The following is a 15,237-nucleotide window of genomic DNA, read 5'->3' on the forward strand; positions in this document are numbered from 1 at the left end:
AACTAAAGGGAAGTACCCCCTCACACACGTGGGCCCAGGTGCCACTGCACCTGCTGCACTAATATTTACATCCTCCTGAAAGTGATACAAGAAACTCGAGGAGATCTGTTGAAAGATGGGCCCCATAGACCCCGTCTCAAGAGGGTCATCGACTTCGGCCCGTTCTGGCTATTCAGCCAAAAAGATCGCGGAGGAGTCGGAGTCTCAGTTTATACCCATTCCAGTTTCAAGTAGGAGTCCCGGGGTGCGAGAGCATAAAAACATGCAATGGCCGAAGGTGACCGTCGTGACCTCTGGCACCGGCAGTTTAGCAAGCTTAAGAATCTCTTGCTTAAAAATACACATTGCAACTGAACCTTGCGTACATTTGGGCTAACTGCATCATTGTTAGGAAGGCAGCCGATCACTGCGAAAACTAGTGCAATGCATAAAGTCTTGCATTTGTAATATGACTAAAACTGCAAATATTAGAATACACACGCCGCAAGGCGAGCTAAGAAGCAACGGCACAACATCTCGCGATAGTCTTGGAAAAGGAAAGGGGGGCTTGAGTAATGGGTCACGTCAGCGACCCAATTCGGTGGAGAGGGAGCACGAGTTGAAGGTGTTTTTTTTATTCGTGGAACAGTTTACGTGAATTCAGAAACACTGCCCCAGGAGCGCGACAGAGGCAAAACGAATAGATTCAGGACGTTTCTTTTATAGCACTGGAGCAATAAGCAAGCAGGGTAAAGCCAGAGACTGTGTACAGCATTCTCACAGTGACTAAAGTCTTCTTCGACATCTGTCCCAGCACCTAGAAAGCGGTTGGTAATTGGGAAAGATTCATTCAACCTTTTTTTTCAGGAGTAAATAGGACTCCTGTAAATTCAGGAGCAAGTCACCCTATGTTGGAAATAATGCATATTGTAATCACATTTATATAGCGCTTGCTGTCCCTGACGAGGCCTCGAAGCGCCATTTTTGGCGAGTAGCACACTACTCCGGAACCCAGATCTGTTAATAGCAGTAGTTTTGTAACCCAGGCCCATGCAGAGGAAGGTATGGCAAAAGCACCTCGGGGCAGGGGGTCACGGAGGCCGGGCAGAATGCCCAGGAGAGACTGCCCTGGGTATATTTTTATGTCAGACTGCAATTGGGTCAGGCACAAGTCCGGCACTAGGGCATATTTGTTCACATGTCTGGCGCGCTCGCCAGGATGGTGCCTCTGACAGATGATTCTCTGTGGATTATTGTAAAGGATTGGATTATCTATAAAAATTAAAACCATCCCGGGAGTTGTGTGCGTGCGCGCCCTAAAAGAAAATTCAAAACAAGAATGGAGCAAAGATCAAGGATGATGAATTATTTGAAATTCTCACATTCCCGTGGCAGGAAGGAACATTGAATATTGATTGTAGGCATACATTTGTGCCAAAACAGAAGCTGGAATGAAGAAAAACAAGCGGCCGCGAAAGTGAAAGCAAATGGTGTGCAGGCTGCCAAATGGTGCGCGCCCGGCGCACATGCACTGTATTTGGAGGCCTGAAAGCACTCGTTTGCACTTCCAGATCCCCCATTTACAAAAGCTCTCGCGAGAGCAGCACTAAAGCGCTGTCTCAGGCGAGACCTAAAAAGGGGTAAACCTGCCTTGGTGACACATGACCCTGACTGAGCATCTCATTCTGACCATAAAGTATGCACCTCTCTATCTTACGGGCTAGCAGTCTGGGGACTTCACCTAAGCGCAGCAGCAAGAATCCATGTTTACGCACACTTTAGAATGACAGTACTCATCACCTTGGTTGATCATTTGAATGCATTGCAATTACAGCCCCTAAAGGCATCACAGATGAAATCACAGGATTGCGCATATACAGCCAGACACCCTAGCAGGACTGTCTGGCAACATAACCCCACTTGGCTTATGACATCTCCTTACACATGTGACTTACAGTCCCTTCAAAAGAAGTACTCCTGGCAACTACACTTCTCCTGCAGTGCCCCTCTTCACTTTAAAAGGAATCACAGGTAAAAGCATGGGATTACGTAAATACAGCCAGACCCCCTAGCAGGAAGGTCCAGCAACATAACTCCATTTAGCTTAACATCACCGTACACAGGTACTTCACTTTACACATGTGACTTTCAGTCCACCTAAAAAGAAATAACCAATAGTAAATGCATTTTGGGGCAATTACACCACTTCACCTCCAGGGGATGCACTTCTTCACACATCCCCAACTCAGCCCTTCACTTCATGATGCACTTCTCTACACACCCTCAGCTGTAGAACAAAAGTTCCAGCCTAGAATGTGTTTAAATGCCAGCTGAGCCCTTGAGGGGTAGGTTCCTTTAGGTCCCCATGACACTGAGGGTGGGACTTTTCTTCGTGCTGGGGGAGGGGAAGACTGCGCTTCTCCAGCAGCTCCCCCAGCACCTTTTCACAAGTGAGGGTGACCCCCCCTCCTCTGGGGGCCACAAAGCACCAAAACTACAGATTTCCAAATGCCTGGCGAGGCATTATAGGGCGCTTCATGCTCCTCTTTACCAGCCCCAGCCACTGAGAACACTTTCCTCTGCCCTCTGGGTCTCTGAGAGGGTAGATTTAGCAGTGTGCTGTCTTCACTGGCTCCCTGCACCAGCCTTTCGCCTGGCTCTCCTTCTGGGCCGCTCTTCTCCCTGCGCAAAGGCCCCTGCTTCTGTGCACCAGTCCTGAGCTCTTCTTCTGGTGCTGATGGGGTCCTGGGGGCAGTCAGGGGGTCTCTCCTTCCAACTGCCCATTGCGCCAGGCTCCACCACCTTCAGCCTCAGCAGACCACACCCCAGAGAGAGCTTCTCTTCCTGTGCAAGCAATTTTTAAAAGTTGAGTAGGGGGCTGGCAGGAAGTCTCTGTTGGTCCTATCAAACAGCGACAGATCACGTCCCTGCCCCTGCTCCCTCCCTCCTTGTCCATCCTCTGGGTTTGTTCAAAATGGCGTTGTCCAGGGTCTCTGGCCACATGTCTGAAGCCCCATCCCCCCACGCTGCCTTCCCTCCTTGGTGCAGCCTGGTGCCTTGCACCTAGTGATGGATGAGCCTGTAGCCTCACCCATCATCTCTTCATGGAGAGGAGGCCCTCGCTTGTGGAAGAAAGGTTATCAATCCATCCAGCTGAGGTCAGCCCTCAGCCTGGGGCTGGTCATGGCTGGCTCAGAGAAATATGACAGTTGTGGATGACCCAAAAGCAGTACAAATATGACTTTGGACTATGCAGAATACTTATTTTCACATTCGCTACATTGGACTTAAGTGCGTGTCTGGAATCTGTAGGCCTAATGGAAGTTAATCTAGCCATGGGCCCCACATTCCCATAGGGGAGTAATGAAGTGAAAAAAACAGTAAGAAACACTGACTTTCCCTGGCATGTTTCTTTCCAGCGTATAATGCCTATTCCATGTCACCACCCAATACTGCATAAGTCCTGCCACACCATTCACTTTGTAGCTGCTCCTGGACTGCGCACGCTAGAAATCTCCCCTGCGCAGCCAGTACACGTGTGCACACGCATGTACACATGTGTCTGCATGTAACCAGCCCGGTGTCCCTTACTCCAGCTGCTGAACAGTGGCCTGGCCAAGCCAGGGGAACACCAGTAAAATCCCCATGCAGTCTCTTACATCCTGAGTTCACTGTGGGTGAGTCCCAACTTATGAGGCTCCCCCACAGTAAAAGCTCAACAATTAGGTGCTCAAAAAGCGAAAAATCCGGGCGGCCCAGAGTGTCAGAACCACCTTCTAACACTTATGATGTGACAATCAATGCTCGGCCAAAGCCCTGATGCCAGACAAGTAACAGCTGCAGAGCAGAGACAGGCTGCAAGTAAGCATGAAAAAGAAACATTCCTACGTGCAGTATCGAATTTAGAAACGTTTTAGCCATGTGGTACAGCAGCGCGGCTGCTGTACAACATGGCTCAAACATTGAAATAGCCAATACCTCCAGTAGGCCAGACCTATTGGCACATTGTCTAATGTTCCTTTAAGTCACCCTGAGTTACGTACTATTTGCGACTGTGTTTCTCATATTTCTAAGTTTGTTTCATTATCTTTGTTGTCATTTTGCACCTTAAAAAAGACAAATCTCTTTCAGTGTAATTCAACAAAATAGTTTCACTTGACCAATCCCTTACTCCAAAGATTTGTGTGTCCCTGTTACTTTCTTTTTGCAATTCAATGTTTGATGTTTTACCCCACGCATTTTTCTTTTTAACATTTGTTCTTATTTAAGACACAACACTGTCACAGAAACATCACTTAAGGGACAAAATACTGCTAAAAGAAATTCACATTGACAACGCCAATAGCGAGGCGCTCGGGCATTGCAGAGACCTATTGGCTTTGCCAATGCTTACTGTTTTGAGGCATTTGGGAGATTAAGTGATTTGCCCAAAATCACAGGATGTTGAGCCAATACTGAGCCTCAAACCTAGTTCTCCAGAGTCAAAGTCAGTAGCTTTGGCTGTTACACCACATCTGCTCCCCTATGACAGAATAATGCATTTTAGTGCATGATCGGATGCCTTCATTAAAATTTACTGCCTTGCCAAGTACCAGGCATCAGGGGCAAGACTAACACATTTCAGTGTGGTGGTCTGCATTACTGTACTAAAAAGTGAAGTCACACATTTATACCATCTCCTGAAGCTGTCAAGCCGAAGTACTCTCAAAGACAGATTCTAGCTGTTGCAGGCAGGGGGCCTGGCTCAGCTGCGCTTGCTGGCTCCATTCAGCATTCATGTGCTGCTGGAGTCCGGACCGCGGCTGCGCCTGCTGGAGAGACTGAGTTTGATGCCTGCAGCATCTCATGAAGCTGGCTCATACGCCCCGTGGCTCGCTCTGCCAGACTGTCACCAGTCCCAGCCAGGTAATTTAAATCCTTAGCGCCATCGTCACTGTCTGAGCCTGTTACAGCTCTGCTTGGCTTTCTCTGTTGTATTGGATGCACCTGACTAGGCCCTGCCTCAGTGCCCCTCCAGTTCATTCTTGGGCCAGGACTTCCAGGCAGAAAGGAATAGTCTTGAGATCAGCCTTTCATCAGGCCTCGTCATTGGGCTCATAGCGGGGTATGGTGATGGAGAGAGGAACGAGTCCAAAGCATCTGCCCTTTGAAATAAAAATCTCTATTTATAATGCTTGAGGTTTGGGTTGCAATTACTTGAAAGAATAAAATATGCCATTTCAAACTATCAAAGCGCAAATAAAAGAAGTATTTTTAGATGAAAAGGCGGCAGCCGCAAACTGAATGCACACCCTCTCCTATCAAAAGCTCAGTACAATCAGGGTACATTTCTGGTGCCTTTCAGCAGCTTTAAAATCTTATTAGAGTTTCTGGTTGCTCATATGGGTGTCCTTACGGATATATAAATGTTTCCCTGGTCTTCGTTGCTTGGTTTTGCTCGTGACAGAGTACCACTCATAAGTACACTGAATTAAATGAAAATGTCACACATAAGCAATCTGAAACCTTCGCAGCTATGACTTGTCAGTGAGGAGCTTCACTCCCCATGCATCGTCGCCCAAGTAGCCCAGGACCCTTGTGTTCATAGTTCAAGGACCTCCTTCACCTTCAAGCTCCCGTCTGCGCCTCATCCCTGGTGGTCCGGTGGGGAGCTTCTCTGCTCTGCCACTGCTCTGCCCTCTGTCTTTCCGCCTTCTGATCTCTTTTTTCTTCTCTGTTTCACTTTTCTCTTTTTCTGCTTCTACTCTCTTGCCTCTTTTTGTGGCTTTTCCCCGTGCCCCTGTCGCTGCTCGCCCCAGAGTCCCTGTCCCCGTCCACCACCGATTCCTGCTTTCCCGCCTCCCAGCTGTCCAGCCCTCTCCCTCACACTACTTATGGTGGCCATTGCGCAGTCACGCCACTTGCGCGCTAAAGGCATGCCAAAGGCATGCCCATCTGCAACCGCTGCATCTGGACCGTGCCCAGCACCATGGACCCTGGTTTTCGGACTATCCACCGCAACAACCCCAGCACCCTCCACGCTTTCAACACCAGACCGCACACCGTCTGCCACCGGGTATGGCCAATGGACACCCAAGGCACTTTTCCCTGCCAAAACTGCAGCAGCACCTTCACCTGCCACCGCAGTCCAGCCCCATCCACCGCACGACCATCTGACACCAGATCCAGCCACCTGAACTGCATCCTGCTCAAAACACACTCCCTTCACAAACACGTTGTGGAGATCGGAGACTTGCTCGAATCCGTCGATCCTGACATCGCCTTCCTCACGGAAATCTAGATGAACCCCACCTTCATCCTGGACATCACCACCGCCATCCCGGACGGCTACAAGGTCATCCACAAGAAAAGCGTCAACAAACCGGGGGGAGGCATCACCATCATACACTAAAGCAGCCACGCGTAAGACCTCTCAGCCAACATGGAGCACCTCCACTTCCAGGTCCAGACCAACCCGCACACCACCCTCCGCGGCACCCTCCTCTACAGACCCCCGGACACCAACCACCCTTCAGCGGTTCCATCATCGACTTCATCACACCCCACGCTCTCACCTCCACAAACTACATCCTCCTCAGCAACCTCAACTTTCACCTGGACAACTCCAGCGACTAAAACACCTCATCCCTGGTGGATAACCTCGCCACAGTCGGACTCAAACAACTGGTCATCTTCCCATCCCACTCAGAAGGACACACGCTCGACCACATCTTCACCAGCAGCGACATCACCTTCAGCCACACCACCGAGCTCCACTGGACTGACCACCAGTGCATTCACTTCGCCTTCACCAAACCCACCGTACACCACCACACCCATCGCTACACTCATAGAAGCTGGAACACAGTCACTCAAGAACAGCTCACCTAGCCCTCAGCAAAACCGCTCCACCGACATCCACAGACGCCAACACCACAGCACGCAACCTCCACTGATGGAACTCTGACTACGCTGACACTTTGGTTCCGCTGAAGATAGCCCCAAGCAAGCGACACTCCAAGAAAGCCAACTACTGCTCCCCCACCCTTCATGAGTCCAGACACACCGGTACAGGACTCGAGAAGAGATGGAGGAGCAACAAGACCCCGGAAGATCACACTGCCTTCAATACCGATGTCACCGCACACCACTGCCTCAGCAGAACAAAGAAAGTGGCCCTACAAGAAAGGATTAACGCCAACGCATTTAACAGCAAAAAACTTTTCGCCGTGGTCAACGAATTCGCCGGATCAAGCACAGAGACAGCAAACACCCCCCCACCCCCAAGACCTCTGCAACAACCTCGGCACCTAATTCCACCGCAAGATCAGGGAGATATATGACAGCTTTGACAGTCTCGATACCCAAGAACCTCCCACCCCCCCTGCAATCACTGCACCCTACGACGCCGAACCACAACAGACCCTACTCAGCTGTACCCCCCTGACAGAGGACAACACACTCAAGGTCCTGAAGAACATCCACTCTGGAGCACCATTGGATCCCTGCCCGAATCACATCTTCAACAAAGCCGGTACCACAACCATCGCCCCAAACTCTGCCGCTCCATCAACTGCTCCGCCACCTTTCCAGAAGACTGGAAACACGCAGAGATCAACCCCTTGCTGTAGAAACACTCTTACGACCCGATGGACCTCAAGAACTTCAGACCCATCTTGCTCCTCCCCTTCCCAGCCCAGGTCATCAAGAAGGCCATCAACACCCAACTCTCTGAGTCCATGGAGGCAAACCACATCCTGGACCTCTCCCAATCCGGATTCCGAAAGCAACCACAGCATCGAGAACACCCCCCTCGACCGAGGCGAAACAGCAGCCCTCATCCTCCTAGACCTCTCGGCCCCCTTCAGTATCGTCCCTCACTGCACGCTATGCACAAGACTCTAGGACACCAGCAGCCGCGACAAAGCCCTGTAATGTATCCCATCCTTCCTCACTGGGTGAACACAGAGAGTCAGACTATCTCCGTTCCTCTCAGAACCTCCAGAGATTAGCTGCAGAGTGCCTCAGGGCTCCTCCCTGAGCCCCACGCTTTTCAACGTCTACAACAGCCATCTCGGGAACCACAGACTCAGCATCGTCTCCTACGCCACACAGCTGATTCTCTCCGCCAACAACAAACCAACAGTCACCAAGAACAATTTTTATGACGGGATCAAGACTGTTGCCGTCTGGATGAAGAACAGCTGCCTCAAGCTCAACTCAGAGAAGACCGAAGTCCTCATCATGGGCTCCAACCCCTCCGCCTGGGACGACTCGTGGTGGCCCGCAGCACTTGGAACTGCCCCACACCCACAGACCAAGCACTAAACAGCAGCATCATCCTGGACTCCTTGCTCACCATGAGACACCAGATCAGCTCTTTCTCATCATCCTGCTTCCACACGCTCCGAAAGATCTTCAAGTGGATCCCCACGGAGTCCAGAAAGACGGTCACCCACGCACTCATCAGCAGCAGAATCGACTATGGCAATGCACTCTATGGCTGCATCACCCAGAAACTGCAGAACATCCAGAACGCCTCTGGCAGACTCATCCTCAATATCCCCTGCTGCAGCCACATCACTGGACACCTGAGAGACCTCCACTGGCTCCCAGTCAACAGAAGAATCACCTTCAAGCTCCTCACACACACGTTCAAAGCCCTACATGACGCGGGACCGGCGTACCTCAACCACAGCCTCGCATTCCATGTACCTAACAGAGACCGCCACTCCGCCCAACTGGCCGTGGCTACCACCTCACGCATCTGCAAAACCACAGCCAGAGGAAGATCTTTTTCCTACCTCGCAGAGAAGACCTCGAACACCCTGTCTCTCCACATCAGACAATCACCATCACTGCCTCAATTCAGGAAGGACCTCAAGACCTGGTTCTTCGACTAAACGACAGCACCTTGACGGACCTGCAGTCCCATCCCCCAGCGCCTTGAGACCCTTATGGATGAGTAGTCACGCTTTACAAGCCTTTGATTGATTGAACCTCTGATGCATGGTACTCTGCAGGCCTGTCTTGCCCTTGAGTATCATACAAAGACCACCAGTGACGTCACAGGAGATGCCTCCAGCATACCTTAACATGTTCAAGCTTTAGGCTAAGGAGATTAAATTTGCCAAGAATCACAGGATGTTTGGCATCCCTGCTGAAACTCTAACCCGGTTCCCCAGCTTTGAGATCGACCGCTCTAGCCATTGGGCCACATCCTCCCTAAGCAATGGGTGCTTTTTTTTTTTACATTAATTAGGCGAGTGTGTGGTTTTGTGTTTAGGTTTTCAAATCTCTGAAGTTAATTTGGCTCTGCTATGAGTTTCTGTGATAGCAGGATATTTCCATGTCATAACATACTGAGATTCCTATACCTCCCTTTGTACACTAGTGCCACCTTGTGGCCTGGTAGCCTTTGAAACAACAATCTCAGCTTATGCATCCTGTCCAGGAAACTGGAACTACGCAGTTTTATCGCACAACAGGACACTGTTCTTTTGCATGACAAACTGAGGCACTGCACTAACACAGGCAAATTACCGGAAATGCGTTATTCAAACGCGAGATGCGTGGCACCTGCCATGTCTGAAACCTCGGGAGTCTCCATCCTGAATCGGGGCTGATGGCATAGACATAGAAGACGCCCGCGTCGGGGTCTCAAACATAGAAGACGGCATCGCCGAGCGCTGCAGCACGGTGGCATCGTGGGAACCTTTAGGCTGCGCGTCTTCAATGCGGCAGCTGATAACAGCGACCTGTTTGTTTTTTAACGTGTTACTAAAGTTCTAATTACTGCCGTTTCTTCCATAATGTATGCGTGAACACATTTCCCTGTTAAAAAAAACATTTCGGTGTTAAAATTATACAAAGCGCTGCCTTGGAAGTGACATACCCCCAATTATTGTCTAGAATAACTGCAGTAATGCACGAGCGTTAGCTGTCTCCCCGGAGCGCCGCTCAGCTCTCCCTCCGGTCCCCGCCCTCTCAGGCTCCGCTCCCAGCTGGCGACAGGATCCGAGGCGGGTCGCATCCGGTGACGTACTTCCGGTGGGCGGAGCCCAAAGGCTGGAGCTTCAACCCCAGAGTCTTTGAAGATGGCGGCGTCCCTGAGCCGGAGCCTGGCATGGAGGGCAGTGCTGGGGGTCACCGGCCCCGGGGTCAGGGGGGCCCTGGCAAGGGTGAGAGCAGGGAGGGGGGGCACAGGGAGGAAAGTGCTGGGGGTCAGGGGGGCCTTGGCACGGGTGAGAGCAGGGAGGGGTGCACAGGGTGGGCAGTGCTGGGGGTTAGGTGGGCTCTGGCAGGGAGGGGGGCACAGGGAGGGCAGTGCTGGGGGTCAGGGGGTCCCTGGCACGGGTGAGAACAGGGAAGGGGGCTCAGGTAGGGCAGTGCTTGGGATCACTGGAGAGCAGCTTTAGGGGGTGACCCCCAGTCTTTATAGAACAAAGTGCTGGTGCTATTAACACAGCTCCCCATTGTTGATACTATTGATATTCCAGTAAAATGCACCCTGCCCTTGCTTATGTTTCCGAGGGTGACCCTCCCCTCCCCTCTCATCAGCATCAGTTGGGCATCAACACTTTTTTGGATGGTGATATAGTCTTGAAAAGCTGCTGCCTCTCTTCAAGTCCATGGAGTTCTTTCGTTTGTCAGCAGCCTGCCAAGATCCCCAGGTCCTTGCTCGACGTGCTGCTCCAACCCAGGTGTTTTTTTCTGTGGATTCTTGGACTTGTAGTCCTTGTTTATTCTGTTATAAAACAGAACTACAACTTCCAGAATTAAAAGTAAAACACCTGGACCGGAGCAGCTCGTCACGAGTGGACCTGGGGATGTTGGCAGCTGTGTGTCAGCGGTTGAATAGAAGGAGCGGGTGACTTGACAGGTGTGGGTAGTGCAGAGTTACCATAGCGCTTACTTCCACTGACAAGGTACTGAAGCGCTATGAGGATGGGTAATGCTAACCCAATGGATACTCGTTTGTCATGGTTACTCTCAGACATTTTACTCAATGTTAATTTTTTTCACAGTAGTTCCTTTCCCCGGCTATATTCTTGTTTTTCATGGACCAGTCTTGTTTAGCGCACACTGGGTCACCTCTTGGTTTCCAGATGAAGAACATTTCGAAACGTTCAAATTAGCCATAGCAGAAGTAGGGAGTCCTAACACCCTTCAATGTGAATAAGATACCATGGCGTTGTTTGATACTACTCTGATAATGGTGGGAGCAGTGCTTTCACAAGTCCATGTTGGCAAGGAAGAACAACGGCAAGGAGAAAATAATGGTGTTTATCTTTTGTTCCCCATCGAATACTGAGATGATCTATTCTGTAATTGGAAGGCAGGTACTTGCAGCTGCATGGAGCATTTTTGTACATACATTTGGGGAGGCAAAATTCTATTAAGAATGAATCAAACGCCCTTGTTCAAACTTTAGAAGGTGAGGGTAGGTTGGGTTAGTAATACATCCGCAAGGCTTGCCAGGCTAGTAACCAGGTTACTGTGTTACAACTTTGTAGTATCCTGCATTTGTTATGTAATGTATTTTACCACTCCTGCTCAGCCAGCGCCTGTGCTCTGTACTCAATAGAATGTTAGTCTTGATGAGCCTCGGAATGTTGGGACACAGAGAGGTGAAGTGTGGTTGTTTTCTGTTCGCGTCGTGCCTGTCCTTCTTTCCCTGCTTGCTTCCTGGCCAGTGGGTGTGCATAGGGTTTGTCTTTGGTACGTCTGTCTCTCTCTATATTTCTTATTTTCTCTCTTGTGTCTCACTGTATCCTTTCTATTTCATTGTTGTAGAGGATGGGTTTATTCTATTTGCTTACTTACACTTTACCCTCTCCTCTTCTCACTCTGCCTTGTTTGCTCTTTTCCTTGACGTTCTCTCTAATGTCACACCGTTGTTCCTTCCTTGATTTCTGTCCTTTGCTCACTCTCGTTATATTTTAGCACATATTGTATTTGTTCTTCTGTTGGAAGGAAAAGGGAAATGTAGTATCCTGCATTTGTTATGTAATGAATTTTACACCTGCTCAGCCCGTGCCTGTGCTCTGTGTCCAATAGAATGTTGGAGTCTGATGAGCCTCGGATTGTTGGCACACAGAGAGGTGAAGGGACAGTGGAGCATGGGCTGGTGGGGCTCCCCTTCACAACTCAACTACCTGTTGTACTGGAACTATACTACTTGTTACCTGCTTGAATAAATCATCTTTACTTAGAACCTTCCTGCGTGGACCTCCTCACTACAAACTTTGAGTTAGAATACGTACCAAGGTAGGGAGGGGGGGGGAATAACTAGTAGATTATCTCTGAATTACTAGACACTAATAAAAAGGGCAGGAGTGTGAAACTGATGAAGTGGTGGCCAATGTTAATTATGTTATGAAGGGTTTAGGAAGACATTGTATCAAATGAAGAATGGTTGATGGCTATGTCTGACACTGTTTTTAAGGAAGAAATGGTCCTAATGAGAAAAAGTCAAAGACATAAAACTATGTTCATGTTTGCTAAGCTATTTTAGGTCTTGTCTAGGCAGCGCATGCACTGTCTCTTCGAGATGTGTTGTATTCACTCTTTGGGCTTACAGCCCACCCATCAATTTGAATTGGTAAGTTTAACTGTCCTTTGCAAAGGGTTGCTTGTATCCGGTTATTTTAGCTTGTATGTCCCTCCTTTTCACGTGTTGTTTCCACCAACGGAGTATGTATTACTTGTCTCCTTTCACTTGTGTGCATTTACATTTGTTTGGGCGCACTATATAGGTAAAGCCTCACCATGCCGAAATGCTGGCTTTCTATTGGCTCATTGCTCTCAATCGTCCCACCTATTGTTGCTTGTTTCAGCTGAGGCACTTTCACTAAGTCACTGTTTTTGTCGCCCATCGCACTCTTCCTCCTCGAACATTACGTGATGGCCCCATCTCCCGTCTTTTTTTTCTCAGCGTCGATCAGCTCCATGGACGATCTGGTTTTTGTTGCCCAGCGCACGCTTCCGCCTCGCACAATGTGCGATGGCCCCTCATCCTCCCGTCTGTTTTTTCCTAGCGAGGATCACCTCCATGGACACCGGCTCCATTTTTTTGGCTGATCTTATTAATTCGGGAAAGGACTATGTTCTGCCAGCAGGCTGCACAGATGACCTGCAGTTTTATCACAAGGTCGCCCAGCCTTTACGCTGGTTGAGAAATATCAGCAGTCTCGCCACGATCTCACAGGGGTTGCACCTTTCTAATATGGAGCTATACATCTTTTCAATGCTCTTCCCGATATAGTGGACCTTTCTTCAGCCTCGTCACTAGTTTCATGGTGTTCGCTTCATTCCAACATAGCGCTCCAATATCTTTTGTAGTCCGTCTTCGAGTTCCATACACACCAGGTTATCATAGTAGTTATGACCACCTTAATACACGCCACCTGAGACGCTACTGTTGGCACACATTTTGGTGAGTGATTACTGCTTCCCTAGTACTAGATTGTTTGCATGTTTCATATGGTAATGTACTTTCACTTGGTTGTCATCTTTTTATTTATCATTCGATAAGCTGGTTGTTTTAAAACTTCACCTCATCATTTTTATTTCTGTCACTAAGACTATTGCACTCCATTTTCACCATTACTCTGGGTCTTGCTTTAAGGTTTACATCTGTTTCACGGCTCACAGCATCAACCTCAGTCGTTCAACACGCTGGTCCTTTTAAAACCAAAGACTTTTGCCCTTCGTCTAAGTCAACTCCTACTTCACTACTTCTGCAGCTCAGCAATGTAATCTTTCTCTTCCCTCTGCTCCCTTCATTCTTTCTCCCACTTCCTGCTTTATTTAAAATGTGATACAGGGCTACTCCGTTCAAAAAAGAAAAATGTTCAGTGACAAGCTCTTTATAGTTTTCTTTTAATTTAATCCTCCAAGATGGGTATATACCATCTTAGAATGGTAAATTAAAACAAAATGGACACTTTGTCGTGGTGTATTTGCATGTATATGTACTGAAACATGAACCCATTAATGTCTGCCGCCACGCTGGTGCCAGTCGCTTTCCTGAAGTTCCCAGGTTTCACATTCTGTGTGGTTTTTTTTTTATATGTATTTTTATTAAATAATGGATGGTCCCTGTCACCTGCTATAGATTCCATCCTGCATTTTGAACTTTTTATATTTTCATTCACCTGTTCACACCCCTTTACGTTAACATGCCATAGCTCTACTGTACAGTTGCTATAAAAGCAGGTGGTATAGTGTGCATTTTTTTCTTTTAATAATTACACCACTGCAAACAAAAAAAATTGCCATTTACAATGCCAGTAGCTCCAACTCCAACAAATGCGAGACCTATTGCATTGCAAATGTTTTTTATGCGTTTCAGGTATTTATGTAAGTTCTGTTTATTGAATATAAGACAAAACAACACCAGCCAAACAGTTTGAGGACTCGTGTCCCTGTACGAAAGGCATCAAATAAGCCCACCATCCATGGTACTTGTTACAACAATGACATAAAAACATACATATCAAGAGCAGACCAACTCCAGATGCTGTCAAAATCTTACAATATGATCTATACCATAGTAGAAGAGAGCGAAACTCGCTTGTTCCATACCTAACATTGTTGTATATCAGTTCCTCTAATCATCTATGGGGGCCTCAAGGTAGGGTAACAACAGAGAACTGTCATCAAAGATAAAGAATGAAAGAAGGAAGGGAAAAAAACCAAATATTTCGTTCTTTCAACGTGGGGAGGGAAAAAAGGAGGATGTGCTGGGAGGGATGAGGCCTACGGGTAGAAGCTTGGGGACCTGGGGGGGCACAAGGCTAGGACATCGTGTTTAGGTAAGTCACTCGGGGGAATCTGGTTGCTGGCCCCTGGAGTATGGTTCAAGTGAATCCTCAAACCACTGCAAAGCCCGAGGTCTGGGGGGAACCAACTGGGAATGTCTAGCCATGGTGAAATAGTATATAAGAGGCTGCTAAGTGCGGGTAAATCGTGTATCTGTGTAATTGATACGGGCAGTGAGCAGTTCCATGGCCAATACATTCAACAGTTGAAGAAACCAGGTAGCAATAAGGGGGGGGGGGGGGGGGGAGAGCTGCGTTTTCTTCCAAAATATGGCTATTGACTGCCTAGTTGCTCCGAGCAGATGGAGAATCAAGCCCCAGTCTGCGTAAATCATAGTATGTAGTGTTGGGGGTTTAATACCCAAAAGCGTGACCGGGGAGTAAGGAATAGGAAAGCCCACCACTTCTTTGAAATGGCTGAGGATCTCCTTCCAGAACATCGTGCGATTCGGGC

The 15,237-nt window shown here is 48.7% G+C and overlaps 2 protein-coding genes across 2 annotated transcripts in view; one reads left to right on the top strand and one right to left on the bottom strand.

Moving 5' to 3' along the window:
* The window catches only part of PPP1R10 (protein phosphatase 1 regulatory subunit 10), a 79,679-nt gene extending 69,702 nt beyond the window's left edge, over window positions 1–9,977 (bottom strand). Inside the window, exon 1 of the mRNA XM_085636513.1 lies at window positions 9,854–9,977. The gene's annotated coding sequence lies outside the window, so the exon portion shown is untranslated. The remainder of the gene's footprint in view (window positions 1–9,853) is intronic.
* Window positions 9,978–9,983: 6 nt separating this feature from the next.
* Window positions 9,984–15,237, top strand: part of MRPS18B (mitochondrial ribosomal protein S18B) — a 100,925-nt gene continuing 95,671 nt past the window's right edge. The window contains exon 1 of the mRNA XM_085636660.1: window positions 9,984–10,139. Within this exon, the coding sequence (XP_085492786.1) occupies window positions 10,056–10,139 (84 nt within the window). The 5' untranslated portion in view covers window positions 9,984–10,055. The remainder of the gene's footprint in view (window positions 10,140–15,237) is intronic.

The sequence above is a fragment of the Triturus cristatus genome, chromosome 1_1, assembly GCF_964204655.1.
Source record: "Triturus cristatus chromosome 1_1, aTriCri1.1, whole genome shotgun sequence".
NCBI lineage: Eukaryota > Metazoa > Chordata > Amphibia > Caudata > Salamandridae > Triturus > Triturus cristatus.